Source organism: Dipteris shenzhenensis, chromosome 31 (genome assembly GCF_047967505.1).
Source record: "Dipteris shenzhenensis isolate YYH24624 ecotype China chromosome 31, Dip_SZ_1.0, whole genome shotgun sequence".
NCBI lineage: Eukaryota > Viridiplantae > Streptophyta > Polypodiopsida > Gleicheniales > Dipteridaceae > Dipteris > Dipteris shenzhenensis.
Window position 1 is genome coordinate 46382566 of NC_141626.1, and position 17063 is coordinate 46399628.

Below are 17063 nucleotides of genomic sequence, written 5' to 3' on the forward strand. Positions count from 1 at the left end.
CGAGGATCAACCTGAGAAAGAGCATGTGCAGCATCCTGTATGATCGGAGGAGGTGGCTGATGATGCTCAACGGGAGCCGGATCCTGAACTTCTTTAGCAAGAGGAAGATTAATCTGTGATTTTTCTACCTTCCTCCAGTAATGCTTCGGAGTAGTAAAAGAAGGCTTATCTAGTAAAGCCTTAGGAGAAACGGGAGGAGAAGGAAGATTAAACTTTACAGTTGAAGAAGGAACAGGAGGAGTGGTCATGGAAGCCGAAGGGCAAGCACGTGCAAAATGACCAACCTGCCGGCACCGATAACATTGTGTAGGAAAAGAGGCAAAATGCAGCCTGATGTGCATCGGATGAGCAAATCCCAAATGAAGATCCGGAGTAGAGGGCACGAGCTGCATCATATCCCATAAAATACAAAGGCGAACATCCCGAGTAGCTTGCAAAAACTCTTATCTCGGCATATGTAGAGGCCTTCCCAAAAAAGCTGCAAGAGTAGGAAGATGTTGAAGAAGAGGTAGAGGCAATGCTTTGAGGGTAATCCAGACCAGACAGTGAGTCAGAAGAGAGGTAGACGGATAAAAAAGCGGATCCCAGGGCATCACATAAGCAAAGAAACCAGCCCGATGAATACCAGCACGACTTACAAGTCCCACTGCAACTTCAGCCCAACGACGAAGTTGAGTTGCAGATAAAACCTTGCCCATAAAGTAGAGATAGATCCCAAACTTTTGAGCTTGTCGAAGACTGGAAACCACAAGGACAGAGTCCAAAGAACAAACAAGCGGTGAACCCGATGAAGGAACATTTGTAATGGAAGCAAAACACATCTAGCGAAGAAGGTCCAGCTGGAGGGAAGATGAAGGACCATCCGCAATATCCAGCTTTGCTGATTTGACCAAAGTGAAGGGAGGCAAAGCACCACACTTTCGCCGAAAGAAGACACGTGTAGGAGGAACAGAGGCAGAAGGGGGGTTGAAGCAGAGAAAACGAAAGAGCCATGTGTCGGAGCAGTAGGAAGAGGGGAGGAAGAGACATCAGGAAGAGATTGTACTGAACCCAGCTGTACGGACATCGGAGCATCTACGGATGAAGAAAAAATGTACGAAGGGGGGAGGCTGTACGGACGATCGTACAGCAGGTACGGCTTGCACAGAGGCAAAGGAAGGAGCAAGAATAGAGGGGAGCGCCGAGGGGATGGGCAAAGAAGGTACGGCTAGGGGCGGCCTGTGCAGTGATTGCTGTGCAGGAGGTACTGGCAGCACCGGGCCATGTACGGGGGCTAACGGAGAAGGTACGGAAGAAGGTGGAGCAGCAGCAGCAGGTTGCAGGCGAGGTACAGGGACAGATGAGGGAGAGGTTGAGCTCGCTATCCCAATCTCACACACCACACACACACACACATACACATACACACACACAGTCCAATAACACACACACACACACAATAAATTTGATTAGTAAATGTATCTCACACACAAACACTTATTTCTTTACACGCGAACGTAGACTTTTTTTTAGTGAAATCTTATATTTCTGTGTGGGAAACCTCAAAAGAGGTAAAAACCCACCAATAAGTACAAGGAAAAAATTTACAAGTAAAGCCTCATAGCAAAAGTCATGAGGCAGCCAAGTAAAAGTTTCATGTCAAGCTGGAGGAGGATCAAACACAGCATCCTCTAGCTTGAAATTATTGCTTTGTAAAAATTGATGCAGTGATGAAACCACACCATCAATAAAAACAAGCTGTTTTTTGCCCTCGTGATTCTTCTTGATATAGGCTGGTATCCGAAATTTCTGAATCACAGGGTTAAAAACTTGTTGTAACATGGGATGAAAAGATTTCAGTAAAAAAGGCACTTCTGCATCCCGAAGAGAAGAAGACTCTGGCACAGGCATCAGAGGCAAAGGAGCTAGATCAACATTTGTATCCTCTGACGAAAGAGCTGCATCTTATAAAGCAGGACTCGGCATTTCACCTTCACTTCGAGGATCAACTTGAGAAAGAGCATGTGCAGCATTCTGTATGATCCCTTCTGCAGGGGGCACATCCATATCTAGAGGAGAAGGAGGCTGATGATGCTCAAGAGGAGTCGGATCCTGAACTTCTTTAGCAAGAGAAAGATTAACCTGTGATTTTTCTACCTTCCTCTAGTAATGCTTTGGAGCAGTAAAAAAAGGCTTATCTGGTAAAGCCTTACCAGAAACCGGAGGAGAAGGAAGAGTCAACTTTACTGTTGAAGGAGTAGGAGGAGTGGTCATGGAAGCCGAAGGGCAAGCACGTGCAAAATGACCAACTTGTCGGCACCGATAACATGCTATAGGAAAAGAGGCAAAATGTAGCCTGATGCGCATCAGATGAGCAAATCCCAAATCAAGATCCAGAGTAGAGGGCACGGGCTGCATCATATCCCATAAGATACAAAGGCGAACATCCCGAGTAGCTTGCAAAAGCTCCTCTCTCGGAACATGTAGAGGCCTCCCCAAAAAAGCTGCAAGAGTAGGAAGATGCTGAAGAAGAAGCAGAGGCAATGCTTTGAGGGTAATCTAGACCGGACAGTGAGTTAGAAGAGAGGCAGACGGATCAAAAAGCGGATCCCAGGGCATCACATAAGCAAAGAAACCAGCCCCATGAATACCAGTGCGACTGACAAGTCGCTCCACCACATCAGTTGAAGAGCAGTGGGCATAATAAAACCCTTTGCCTAGAAAGTCAAAGGAGGAAAGGCAATCCTAACCCATTGCAACTTCAGCCCAACGACGAAGTTGAGCTGCAGATAAAACCCTGCCCATAAAGTAGAGATAGACCCCAAACTGCTGAGCGTGTTGAAGACCAGAAACTAGAAGGGCAGAGTCCAAAGAACAAACAAGCTGTGAACCCGATGAAGGAACATCTGTGACAGAAGCAAAACACATCTGGCAAAGAAGGTCACGAACAGAGACACACACACACTTTTTTTTATAGTGAAATCTTATATTTCTGTGTGGGAAACCTCAAAAGGGTAAAAACCCACCAATAAGTACAAGGGAAAAATTTACAAGTAAAGCTTCAGAGCAAAAGTCATGAAGCAGTCAAGTAAAAAATTACATATCGAGCTGGAGGAGGATCAAACACAGCATCCTCCAGCTTCAAATTATTGGTCTGTAAAAACTGATGTAGTGATGAAACCACACCATCAATAAAAACAAGCTGTTTTTTGCCCTTGTGATTCTTCTTGATATAGGCTGGTACTTGAAATTTCTGAATCACAGGGTCAAAAACTTGTAACATGGGATGAAAAGATTCCAAAAAAAAAGGCACTTTTGCATCCTGAAGAGAAGAAGACTCTAGCACAGGCATCAGAGGCAAAGGAGCTAGAACAACATCTATATCCCCCGACGAAAGAGCTACATCTTACAAAGCAAGACTCGGCATTTCACCTTCACTTCGAGGATCAACTTGAGAAAGAGCATGTGTAACATTCTGTATGATCTCCTCTGCAAGGGGCACATCCAGAGGAGAAGGAGGCTGATGATGCTCAACGGGAGTCGGATCCTGAACTTCTTTAGCAAGAGAAAGATTAACCTGTGATTTTTCTACCTTCCTCTAGTAATGCTTCGGAGCAGTAAAAAAAGGCTTATCTAGTAAAGCCTCACTAGAAACCGGAGGAGAAGGAAGAGTCAACTTTACTGTTGAAGAAGGAGCAGGCGGAGTGGTCATGGAAGCCGAAGGGCAAGCACGTGCAAAATGACCAACTTGTCGGCATCGATAACATGCTATAGGAAAAGAGGCAAAATGCAGCCTGATGCGCATCGGATGAGCAAATCCCAAATCAAGATCCAGAGTAGAGGGCACGGGCTGCATCATATCCCTTAAAATACAAAGGCGGACATTCCGAGTAGCTTGCAAAAACTCCTCTCTCGGAACATGTAGAGGCGTCTCCCTAGTTATTCGCTTTAGAGATTCACATGCTCGACTAGCGACACTTCGACGTCGAGCCGCTCTACGAGAGCATCCCACCCTGTCCATGGATGAGGATTTGACACCACGAGTTCTTTTGCAGCAGCGGGATGTTGCCCGCAAGGAGGGGAAATGGACCGTGGTCCGAGATGGTAGGTTGTTGACCGTCGGGCTCCCACCCGTACCCCTTAGGGGATGGGGCTTATGAGACTTAGGTTTCCGAGACCCTAGCCTGGTACCTTATGGTTGGACCAAGGGAACTTCTCGAAATCTTACATAGGACGAGACATAGTCTTTTACACGGAGATACACCAGAGCCCAGAGCGTCCACTACCTGTGGCTACACATGGGAGTCAGTCTTCAGGGATGAGACGAGGGATACAGGAGGAGTTCGACGATCAGGCGGGGTCGCATCATTGTACAGGTATTCCCTCGCTGGAGCCATCTCCGTTGAGAGGAAGGGTGCACACTCTGGATTCATGTGGATCCGGATCCGACACACAGCCACTCGTGATCTTTTCATAGCAATATGCTACTTCCGGCTAGACGCATCCCACTTCGTCAAAGTTGCACAAGAGGAGGGTGAGACATCGCTATATGCACCCTTACATCAGGATATCCTAGACCTTTTAGCTCGCGGGGAAGTTCTTCTTGTTGGGGACTTCCAACACTAGGACGAGCACGCGCTAGGCACCATTCATGGACTTCCGAGACGATTCTATCATGCTACCAGACATGGACCTAGATGGAGCAGGTATGACCAATATCTCATCGGACCGACACGGGCCTGTTACACCATACGGACACGCGCTTCTTGATCTGGGCAGGATGCATGATCTCACTACAACGGGCTTGACCTATTGCCCTCCTCAGGTGGTTTTACTTGCTTCCCGCATGCGGGGGGGCACTAATGTAGTAGATTACATCATGGGATCCCCTACCTTCACCTCACGTATCATCGACTTCACCGTAGCACCACTCCTCCAGCAGCCGATCACACACACCTATCCTTCACTATCGCCACCTCACGCTTGGATGAAGCACGACACCTACCACGACATATACTTTGATCACGGCCTCTCCCTTGCCTACTCTGGATGCCTAAATAGACTCCTAACCTACATCGATCACATACCACTCATAGAGGACCGTGCTACCTTGATTAGTCGCACACTTCACGAGGCTGTCCTCCAAGTCTTTCCCCACACCACATGGTCCACTAGACCACCACCTCTTGGTTCTGTACCTTGCAACAACTGGTACGATGCGGAGTGCAGACTTGAAACTAGGTGCACCTCTCGAACACACCAGACACGGTACGCAAGTACCGACGTCTCGTACGTCGGAAGAAGCATGCATTTCTTCGTCGAAATGAGGAGGAGCTGCTGAGTTTGGCACATGTATGCACGCCATCTTTATGATGTCTCACACCAGCATACTCCAGATCTCATACACACACCTCGCCCCACCACTCGCATGTTGTTCATCAGAGGGGGAGTCAAGGATGCGACATTGAAACTGCACAATGGCCGAGCTAAGGACCACGAGGGGCTATGCACTGAGTTTATCGCAAATGGGATCGACACGTTAGCCTCGATCCTAGCAAAGCTATTCAATGACGCTGTTTGCCTTGGCTTCCCCCGCACTTGGACACTCAACACCATCACCCCCATCCACAAGGCAGGTGATCCCATGGACTCGAGTAACTACAGGACTGTCATGATTGGACATGTGATGTCCAAGATCTATGCAGTAGTATTGGATGCGTCGGTCAACCTGTCTGCAGAGATGAGAGGGCTCAGAGCAGAGAGTTAGGCCGGTTTCAGGCAAGACCATGGGACTATGGATCACATACTCACACTCAGGAGTGTCATAGAGGAGGCCAGATCATGGAAGGAGAGGGTATATTGTTGCTTTGTGGATTTCCGCAAAGCCTTTGACACAGTACCTCGAGCTCGACTCATCACATGCCTATAGGCACTAGGATTTGATTAAGAGATTATCTGGGCAGTCATGGCACTTTATGAGAGAGTCTCAGTCCGAGTTCGGACAGGCGTAGGTTGGATAGATGAGATCTTGAGTACCATAGGGGTCAAACATGGTTGTCTCTTATCACCCTGTTTGGCCTCTACATCGATGAGCTTGAGACTTTCATGGGGGCTTCGGGAGGGACCGGTTGCTTACTTGTCGGGATCATCATCATGATTCTTCTTTATGCAAATGACGTGGCACTCTTGTCGTCCACACCCGATGGGCTCCAGCGACACCTGGATTTACTGCAGGCTTTTTTTTAATCCCATGATTTGGAGATCAACCTTGGCAAGACGAAGGCCATGATCTTTAACACCTCTTGAGCAAACATGCACCGGAAGTAGTTACTTTCGGTGGGTCACTAGTTGAGATCGTATCCTCATACACTTACTTGGGGGTCATTTGCTCCGGCCCAATCTTCACGATGAGACCAGTGATGCAGGCCGGGCTGAGCAGGGGATATGCCTCACTGGATCGGCTAGAGAGACAATGCTTCCACTCCTTCCAGGACCCTCAGACCAAGGCTCTTCTCTTCGACTCCTTGGTCCATCCAGTTGTTATGTATGGTAGTCCTTGTTGGGGACCTGACATGTCAGTGACAGAGTGGACACGGGTGGAGCGCCTGTAGATCCTTATGCTCTCACGGATGAACAGGGGGAAACCATCTGTACCACATCATATCATTCAGGCCGAGTTTGGTGCTTCTCCACTCCAGCTAGATGTAGCCTTTCAGACCATCACATATCTACACCGGGTTAGATCATATGGGGGCTGCATTTCAGGGAGACAGAGGTTGCTATGGTTGGCTCTTGATTCCTCCATGAGGTTGGCAGCAGAGGGAGACGAGCAATGCTGGTATGCATGGACTCACAGATGGTTTGTGAGACTAGGGTTTCACATCGATAGGATACCTTCTTTTCAGTATAGTTTGGATGCCCCTTCGGTACTCCCACCCACCATCCGATCGAGCCCCACACCAACCAGGTCATTCGAGAGGATCTCCTGCAGCTACACACCTTTAGGACCTGGTTGGAGCCGAGGGAGCTTCCACTGAAGCTGAGCTTCTATAGAGATCACGGTCTTCGTATTTCAGAGGGGGGATTCATCACACCACTGGGGTACATTGAGCTTCATATGCCTCGCTCACTGCAGATCTCCATCGGACAGTTTCAGGTATCATCACATTGCCTCCGCACAGAGAGCGGCACAGCAGAGGGGATTTCTAGGGAGCATCGCATATGCACACTGTGCGACTGTCACGAGGTTGAGTCGGAAGAGCATTTTATTTTCAAGTGCCGAGTGTACTACGAGATCCGCGGTCGCTACCACTGTCTCTTCAGAGACGGCTCCTGGCTCCTTTCCAAATTCCTCGCCTACCCAGATCAGAGATGCCTCGCGGCCTTCATTCACGAGGGGGTCCGATAAAGAGAGTACTTACTCAGGTGATGGGGCTTGGCCACACCATCAGACCCCTCTCAGAGCAGGATCACGGAGTTCTTTCCATCGAGTGATATTGATCGTCCAGTGTCTAGCCGCAGACGTGACAGAGACCCTGACCAGACGACCGCAGCATGACACATGAGACATCGAGGGGATACACAGATCACTCTAGGGGACCTCCTGTCATTGTTTAGACCCAAGACACGTCCCACGGGAGTCACGGTGGCTCTGGTCTTGCGTCAAGCCTCCTCCAGGAGACTGAGACGCACGGCACCCTTTGACGGACACCGGTGTCCCATCACCGGCTACGCACCAGTCAGGGCGACATGACACACTGAGGATTCCGCTCCGCTCCGCTCCGCTCCGCTCCGCTCCGCTCCGCTCCAGTCTTTTTTCTTTTCTTTTCATTATCACACCCAGATGTATTTGATTATGTATGATGAGATTTAGGACTCAGCACGGGTGATGATGCTCGTTTAGTAGCTCCACCCTTACTGTGATTTGTATCAGGTTTTCTTTCAGTCTCATATATGTGTGTATATCTTGCATATAACAAAGCATTGATAGGGTATCTTATGTGTGCCTACGCATGCCTGTGCACACACACGTGTATATATCTCTATCATATAATACACTAGACGTGTCACTGGTTCCTTCATCCTATGGCCGCGTGCCTACCCTTGGAGAAAGATCTAGAACAGAAGCCAACAAATGAGGTGATCAACAGCTGTACAGCTCCATGTGGTAGCTACGTGATTGCCATGTCAACAAAGAATCTTTGAGGCAACAATGCCATCACCATATGGGTAGCTAGACAGGTCAGTAGGATAGGTTGTGTCAGGAGTCATATTAATATACAGACTGACATCAATAGCAACATCACCAGAAAGGATGACATCAGCAACAGTCTGGGATACCATCATTGGGGCATCTCGACGGTAGATTGAATCATGCCACCCATGAGTTCACCCTATAAAGAGAAGTCAAGGATGCTATGAGTAGATCTTGGATTTATTCTAGAGACATCAGGACTCCTAGTGGGACCTTAGTGGCAACATGGAGCTCATACTACTTACAACTAATGCAACGACAAGACTAGACATGATAGGAGATACTTCGGGGACATGGACTCTCATTTCTTTTGAGTCAGTTGTTTCTTTTGGGGTGTGCTAGACATCTCTAGTTTCTCCATAAGACTGGACATGATAGGAGATACTTTGGGGACATGGACTCTCATTTTCTTTCATCAGTCCTCCTTTCATTTCGTTTGAGTCAGTAGTGTCTTTTGGGGTGTGATAGACACCTCTAGTTCCTCCCATGGGGGGGTGTAACGTGTGTTGATTCCAGCTTTTTTTTGTCTCATAGGCTTTTATGGCCTTCTGTAGATGTTAATGAATCTCTAGAGATTAGCTAGCTCCGCTCAGCCTCGCAAGCCTTCGCTCATCCCCTCCATAGCCTCTCCGTTAGCCCCTCTACTCATCCGCTTCTCCGTTCAGCCATCTAGCCCCCTCCCCGTTAGCCTGTTTAGGTCGCCGTCGAGTAGGTCGAAGGGGAGTAAACCCCGAACCCTTGGCCTAGCTTTGGGGTTAGTCTTAGCAAAGAGGTCCCCAACACATGCCACCTGATGGAGTTCCCTAAAACCAAACTATTTGTTATGACCCCAGCCAACAAGAAGCCCTCCTACACTTCCATAGCTTCAACACCATCCCCATATGCAAGCCCTCCTACGCTGTTTATCGAGATGGTATGGCACTAATTAGAGACTACAATCCTAGACCCAAAGACTCTCAGTCTAAAACTGATTTAATGAAGGCCAATTCAAATAATATTTGACTTTAGTAGTGTGCTGAATAATTCTAGCCAAGATGCCTTGTGCACTCCTCGACTCTCTCTGACACTCAGAGATGTAAGGGTTTTCCTTTTTTGGATGTGTACTTTGTCTCATAGTCCCATGAGGGCTTCTGCAAATGTTAATATATCTTTCTTTCTTTCTATATGATTCGGCCATAGTTGTTGGCTCCATCTATGCTTCATGGCACAGCTCTCATAACTCTGTCTTATCCTGTGGTATGCTTGGTGAGTTATATACAAAATTGGGAGAATTCTAATGGTAGGGGCTTTTTAATGGTATATATTCTTTATGCCCTAGAGTACAATCACAGAAATTTGTGAGTTTTTCTTTGTGTAAAAGTATAACTTGATATATGTGAGGTGCACCATCTTATATGTTATGTACGTATGAGTTGGGGTTTCATAGCTTGTAGTTTGCGCATAGTTTTTGGTCTGAATCTTTGCAAGTAAAGAGCAAACGGCAGTCATTCTTTTTAAGGTTATCATAACAAGTTGGGGAATCTCTTGATTGGTTAGGAGTATGAGAGACTTGGGATAAATGTGAACTCTTTTATGTCATGGGTGTTATTGAATGATTTTGTTTCTTTGAAAATGTTTTTATATTTTCTTGAATTTTAAGTAATTTTTTTTTTAAATTTTTGGTTGTGCATGTGTGGGAGGCAACTGAAAGGATGCGAGTGTTGTCCTTCATTTGGATGTCCTATGAATCTATGTAATGCATGGTTGTAAGACACGTTAAGACACGACACGTAAGACACGCTTCAGACACGAGTGTCTAAAGTGTCTTTAAAATAAGACACGTAAGACACGTCATTGTAATAATAAATATTTAATTAATATATGTATAAGAATACAATTGTACAACTTGCTAGCATAGCTAGCAGCTAGATTCTAAAAGTACAATAAGTTACACTTAAACAAAGCACTTGTACAATGTACTCAGGACTTCAAAGGTAAAGTTTAGACTCACGGCTGAAGAGCTTGCAAGTCACGACACAACTTTAAAGGTTTAAACTGACAATTGAATCTTGATTTTTTAAAATCCAGATAAACTTAACAAGAGCCTAGAGGGCTACATAGATTATATATCAATCATCATATATCAATAAACATAAATATTATGACAACAGTCAGTCAATGACATGTGACATGAATGAAATCTACATCTCGATACATATAATAGGAAACTTTTGACTCTCAAGATTCATCCTAATCTGAATCTGTGAGGTCACTACCACTACTGGATCCAAAGTCGCCATCAATGATAGCATGTTTAAGTCAAACTCAATGTTTGTTGTTACACCCCACTCAAAAAAAAAAAAAAGAAGAGTGTCTAAAGGTGTCTTAAGGTAAGACATGTGCCTTAAGTGTCGTATCATAAGACACGAGTGTCTTAACAACCATGGTGTAATGCTTTTAAACTTTGTTAGTCTAGTTTTCTATTTCTTCCACTTATTGGTTGTGGGTAGCAGCTTAAAAAACTCTCTTACATCTTTTAACAGGCATACATTGAGGCTGCTGAAGAAATGCTTGCAGCTGATGTGGCATCAAACAAGGCCATTGGAGCCTATGGTGCTGATTTGGTTTTGAATGAAGCAAAAAATCAGAGACGTGGGGAGCGCCTTCGTCTGCTTACTCACTGCAATACAGGCAGGCAAGAGTATTCAGGAGCAAGGAGTTAATAATTAATGTGATTTGGTTGTTAATGGGGAGTTATTGCTAACTTGATGGAGCTTTCTTAAATGATTATCTTCTATCATAAGATTGCTAAAATTTGAACCGTGGTATCTCATATGTTTGACAGTTTGGCAACAGCAGCCTATGGAACTGCATTAGGGGTTATTAGAGCCCTTCATTCTAAGGGCAAGTTGGATACAGTATATTGTACAGAGACAAGGCCTTACAATCAGGTTAAGTACTGGAATTGATCTATTTTGCTCCATTGATGAGTGAGGATTTCCATAGAAGTATGTGATGACCGCAATTAGTGAATCTAGTTGTGAATATGTGTAGGGGTCACGGTTGACAGCATATGAATTGGTTCATGAAAAAATACCAGCAGTTCTCATAGCCGATTCAGCAGCAGCGGCTCTCCAGTATTCTGGACGGGTGGATGCTGTGGTGGTTGGGGCAGACCGCATTGCTGCAAATGGTATGCATCATTCAAGACATTCAAAAGGGGAACTAAATGGTTTCATAAAGAAATTCCCAATATGTTTGGTGTGCTGAATTTCTTTAGTTTTCAAGTATGTAGTAGATTGTGGAGGTCTTGGAGGACATACATTCGTTCTGCCCGCCAGGCTTGCTAAGTGGGGAGTTTTGCAAAAGCATTTGGAGGAGAAAATATTTACTTGGTTTGGAAGTTTCGCAAAGATAGTGCTTGGTTTTGTCAAACAAAAGGGAGGAAATTAGATCTTGTGATGACACAATAGTTCTATTCTTCTAAGAGCCTTGAATAGGTTGTAATGATTGACATATATGATCTTTTGTTAGAAGTTAGTGCTTAGTTTTACATACTTTTCCTAATTTTCAACCAACTGATGGCCATTTTAAAATTCTGACATAAGCTGAGTTAGGGTGGTGAGTAGGATTTTTTGGCCCGCTAGGTGATATTGCCATGTCATGTACGGTATTCAAGTAAATGTGACACCAAACTGAGAAGGACTCAGACTGTAACCATGAAACTATGTACAAGGCATGAAATGAAGCCTTTGGATGAGTAACTAGTCTGTGTACATAAACAGTGTCTGAGAGATAGCCTAGCTTTAGGTGTTCAAATGCAGACTCATCTTAGAGCATGATCACAGAGTTCTTCCAACTAGATCACACAGACCCTCGTTCCTCGTGTAGTTGGCAAGGCGGAGATCCAAAGCCAGTGACATGACATACCCGATAAAGAGAGGACACATAGATCATGCCCAGGGGCATCCCGTCCATGTTCAGACATGGGGCACGACCCATATGACCTACATGAGGTACTGTGACCCTAATCAGATGTAGAGCCGCAGCTAGGAGACCATGCCAGACTGCATCCATAGATAGCCGCCATCGCTCTATCTCGAATCTTATACCACTGCAGCCTCTCCACTTTGGGTCCACCATGACCTCTCTTGTAGTGCTCCAATATGTGTTGTATCGGGCCAGACTTGGCACAACACTTGATGTGACGTGATGATGTAGATGATGTTACTGCTATGACTGTGTCATATTGATACTTTCTAGGACTATGTAGCATTTAGCATCTATTATGGGTGACTGAGAGTTAGATGGAGGCTGGAACTTAGAGGGGGACATCCTCCACATTGATGCTAGTGGTCCAAGTAACCTGGATTTGTACTTGGGAGTTGATTTCTCGAGTATGTCATTTGGTTGTAGACCTTGCTAGATGGAGGACGGGTTGAAGTAGACCCTGAGAGCATGGTTTTTGGAAGACCCCAGGCTGTTCACCCATCATGAGGGAGATATCTGGAGGATGCTAGTACCTGTATTACTCGAGTTCAAAGGCGCATATGTGACTGAAGGAGATGTGCCATATGGTGCTACCAAAGATGGATCTGTGTACTAGGGTGGTGTGCTTATGCGGAACCGGACCTGGTGGAGCAGGAGCCATTGGATCAAAAAGCTAGGAAGCAACATCAACTCCAAAATGTTCCAGAGGGCTACGACATGGGAGCTACTAGAGTATCTTTATCAATGGGTCTGCATTGGGCCAAGATGAGTCAGCGAGTGGGGGTGTTGGAAGGGGTTTGGTCACCTCCCCATCTGTAAGCCTCCATATGAGGAGAGCATTGGGGGGGGGGGGGACATGTGGATGTGGCTGCAACATGGGCAGCATGCTCACAGCAAAATAACAAAAGATGGGGCTGCCACTTGGGCAGCACATGAGCTTCCAGGTGGGCAGCAAGACCAGAAGGTACCTGGCAGTGATGATGTGGACCTGCGCAAGGCGGATGACATCAGCAATAGTACGGCTATGCCACGTGGCTACCAACAATTGGCTGGAGCAAATATGCGCAAGGAGTACGTGGCAGATGAGGCCAGCATCAGTACACGCCAATATGGATCTGTACAGCAGGCTGTACGGAGGGTTTGGAGAGGATCCAGAGGCTGGAACCTGGCTGGAACAGAGGCAGATCTGTAGGAGAAGATTGCGCCTGTCTGGAGAGGTTTTTGGCCAGCAAATAGGCCTGAAACAGGCCGGGTTGTAGGGCGGCAGAACCTGGGCCAGTGGCTGGATGCCACATGACCAGGCAGGGCCTGCAAGGGCCCTAGAAAGAGCTGCCTCAAGTCGGATTTCCCACACTCGGGTGGGTCGGTTCTAGAGGCTACTGGGTTGGCCAGAATACCTGGTTGCGCTGGCTAGTTTAGAGGGCATCCAGCCCTTATAAAAGGGAGGCCTTTGGGGCCTCATTGATCATCTTCTGGAGCAGCAAGCTTTCAGCAGAATGGAGCAGCAGACCAACACCTATTGGGCCTACATCCAGGAGGTGGATAGAAGGCTAAAGAGCTGCAGACAGCGCTGAGAGAGGGCTGCACACCTAGGCTAACATCAAGGCAGCAAGGTGTAGAGATCACGGCATGGAGACTAAGTTTGCAGAAGTTCATTGGGGAGCATGCCGGCTCAGGGATCTAGAAGTGCCAAGGTGATAGTAGGACAACTTTTGGTAAGGTCCGAGGACCAGGATTTGGTAGGACTCTGGTTCTCGCTTTTGTATCGTGTCCACTTGAGAACGGAATAATAGCTTTTATTGGTGCTATATCTCTTTCGGAGCATTGTCTATTTACTGACTTGCACATACACACATTTTTTTGAGTACACACAAGTAAAGAAGTTTTGGATTCCATAGTTAAACACTTCTGCGTGTAATTCCTGGGATGCTCTGTCAGTCTTCCGCTGCGGGATACCCTCTGTCTGGTTTATTTCTAACAAGCCAAAGGTGGAGGCTATGTTTTGTGTGGCAGTGACTCCACACATGAGAGCGAGTTCACACAAATGGGAATCACAGATTCTTCTTTGGGAATGAGATTTCAAACCAATCGTTTCTACAGCTACTGTGTCAGCTGCTGGTTTGGCCTTGTTTTTCATGTGTACTTGCTCTTTACATAGAGACGTAGGTTTTGCTTGAAAATTTGCAGGTTGCTGTTTGTTTAGATTATGGAAGACCATTACTTAGATCTTTTGTGGGTGATTGATTTATTGCCATGGAAACCAGGTATTCCACTGATGTAACTCAAATTGAGTGTTTGAGAAATATAGTTGCTATCATTATCATCTCACAGTTTCAGTTTTTTTACTTCTCTAGCTTTCTTCCCAAGTGTCATTGTGTCTCACATATCAAGGGTGAAGTCCTGTCCTATGTGATGATGAGAAGGAAACTCATCATTTTTATAAGCATTATGCACTTTGAGCCATTACCTGTTTTTGGAGATGGCTCTTTTGACAATTGTCTTGAATGTCGATGCATCTTTATGTTCCTTTTATCAATTTTGTGTTGTCAAGCCATGGAACGCCTTGTTTCTTGATAAACAAACAGATACGAGATTTTAAAAAATCAGTTGGTGTATTTTTTGCCAAGTTGTGCATGATTTTTGATGGTTTTCTCTTGTGGATGTATTGAGATGATGTTAACAGGTGATACGGCCAATAAGATTGGTACCTACAACCTGGCATTATCAGCATCCCATCATGGTATACCATTTTATGTAGCAGCTCCTTTGACCTCTATTGATACTTCTCTGTCATCTGGAGAGAGTATTATCATCGAAGAGAGGTCATCAAAAGAGCTTACTCATTCTCATGGAGGTGAAGGAGATCAGGTGGCAGCGCCTGGAGTTTCTGTTTGGAACCCAGCATTTGATGTCACTCCAGCTAGACTAATTACAGCAATCATCACAGACAAGGTATAATACATGAGAAATCGTGCAAATAGCTCTAGGATTTATATGAAATTTAGGAGATAAACACTTGTGCATCTTTGTCTGGTTTTATAGGGCATCATAACAAAAGCACAAGGCTCATCCATGTTTGACATTCATGCATTTCGCAAAGAACATGATGAATTCGGCCATACTATCCTCAATTCAGGTTCACAAAAGACGAACACTGCTTTTTCTTCAGATGGCAAAATTCACAGTGATCAAGATCATAGAAACGTGTTTCATATATTGGATACGAGCTCGGTGGTTGAGTACATCAGTAATCATCCAGGTCTGGCAGAAAGATTGGGGGGTACAGGTACAGATTGGAATGTCCAGGAAGTAGGGGATGGCAATCTCAACTTTGTATACATTGTGGTTGGGCCAAATAGATCTCTTGTCTTAAAACAGGTTTGCTTGCTTTCTGTTCCATCAATGCTGTTCTTGGTATGATATCTCCTTCTAGAACTAACAAGTGTTTTCCAGAAAGGACCACTTTTCAATGGAATACAAACATGTGCGTCTTTGGCTTGCTTGCAAGATGTAATCAATTATCATCTAGAGATCCAAGCTCATATGCATCTTGTTTGCAACTCCTTTTTAAACAGGGTAGGAGTATGCATTACCCTTTGACCTTCCGCATTGGATATTTTTTGTGTCTTACAAGAGTGATGTGACTGCGTTGAAATGATACAAATAGTTAAATCCCTCCAAAATCATCCGTGTAGAAAAAAATCTATCGAGTACTACTTGCAAGCTCCTTTTAGCACTGAATTTATACATTCTAATGCCATTATACCCATGAGATTAAACGTTGATAGTGGGTATCTCAGCCGCAAGAAGGCCCTTTTCCTGACAGCACAATTTTAATGTTTTGCAGAAATTTGTAAGGTTTTTGTATATTGCCAGCTAGATTAGCATTAACCTTGGGGTTTTATTCTCTGAACCTATCTTCACGATGAGGCCAGTGATGCAGGCTTGTCTGAGTAGAGGATACACCTCCCTTGCCCGACTGGAGAGACAATGCTTCCATTCACATTTTCAAGACCCACGGACCAAGGTTCTCCTAATTGACTCCTTGGTCCGATTGACTTGCATACATGTATGGGAGTACTTGCTGGGGGCCAGATCTATCTGACACATAGTTGACTCGAGTAGAGAGATTGCAAGTTCTCTTGTTGTCACGGATGATCCATAGCAAGCCATCTGTCCCTCTTCAGATCATTCAGGCTGAGTTTGGGGCTTCCCGACTACAGGCAGATGCGGCATTTCAGACCATTACTTATCTATACTGTGTGCAAGCATATGGCTCTTGTACCGTAGGGCGATGTAGGTTACCTTGGTTGGCATTAGCATCTTCTATGGCATTGGCAGCTTAGGGTGATGATCAGACAGGCTGGTATGCAGATGGTTTGAGAGATTGGATTTCCATATAGACAGGCTGCCTCCCTTTTGGTACATCACTGATACCCCGTTTGTCTCGTTTCGGGGCAATGAGTTCAACCAGATCATCTAGGAGGATCTCTTACAGCTACACATATTCAGGATCTGGTTGGCACATGCCACATATGGAGATTCTTGTGAAGCTCAGTTTATCGGGACCACTGCTTGCACATTTTTGAGGAGGGATTCATCATCCCACCAGGGTACAGCCAGATTCATCTACCACACTTACTCAGGATTGCTATTGGACAGTTCCACGTGTCATCACACCGACTCCGTATCGAGAGTGGGCAAGCAGATGGGATCCATAGGGAGAGTCGTATCTACACACTATGTGGTCAACATGAGGTGGAATTAGAGGAGCACCTTGTCTTTCCTACTATGAGATCCGTGGACGATACCATTGCCTTTCCAAAGACAAGTTGTAGAAATTGCAAAACCCAATATTGCC

General features: G+C 45.6%; 1 protein-coding gene across 1 annotated transcript in view; it reads left to right on the forward strand.

The window, feature by feature from the left end:
• The window catches only part of LOC147881539 (uncharacterized), a 109703-nt gene that overhangs the window by 30877 nt on the left and 61763 nt on the right, over positions 1-17063 (forward strand). The window contains exons 5-9 of the mRNA XM_087402410.1: positions 10756-10907; positions 11058-11163; positions 11267-11405; positions 14886-15154; positions 15245-15580. Of these exons, the coding sequence (XP_087258536.1) occupies positions 10756-10907; positions 11058-11163; positions 11267-11405; positions 14886-15154; positions 15245-15580 (1002 nt within the window). The remainder of the gene's footprint in view (positions 1-10755; positions 10908-11057; positions 11164-11266; positions 11406-14885; positions 15155-15244; positions 15581-17063) is intronic.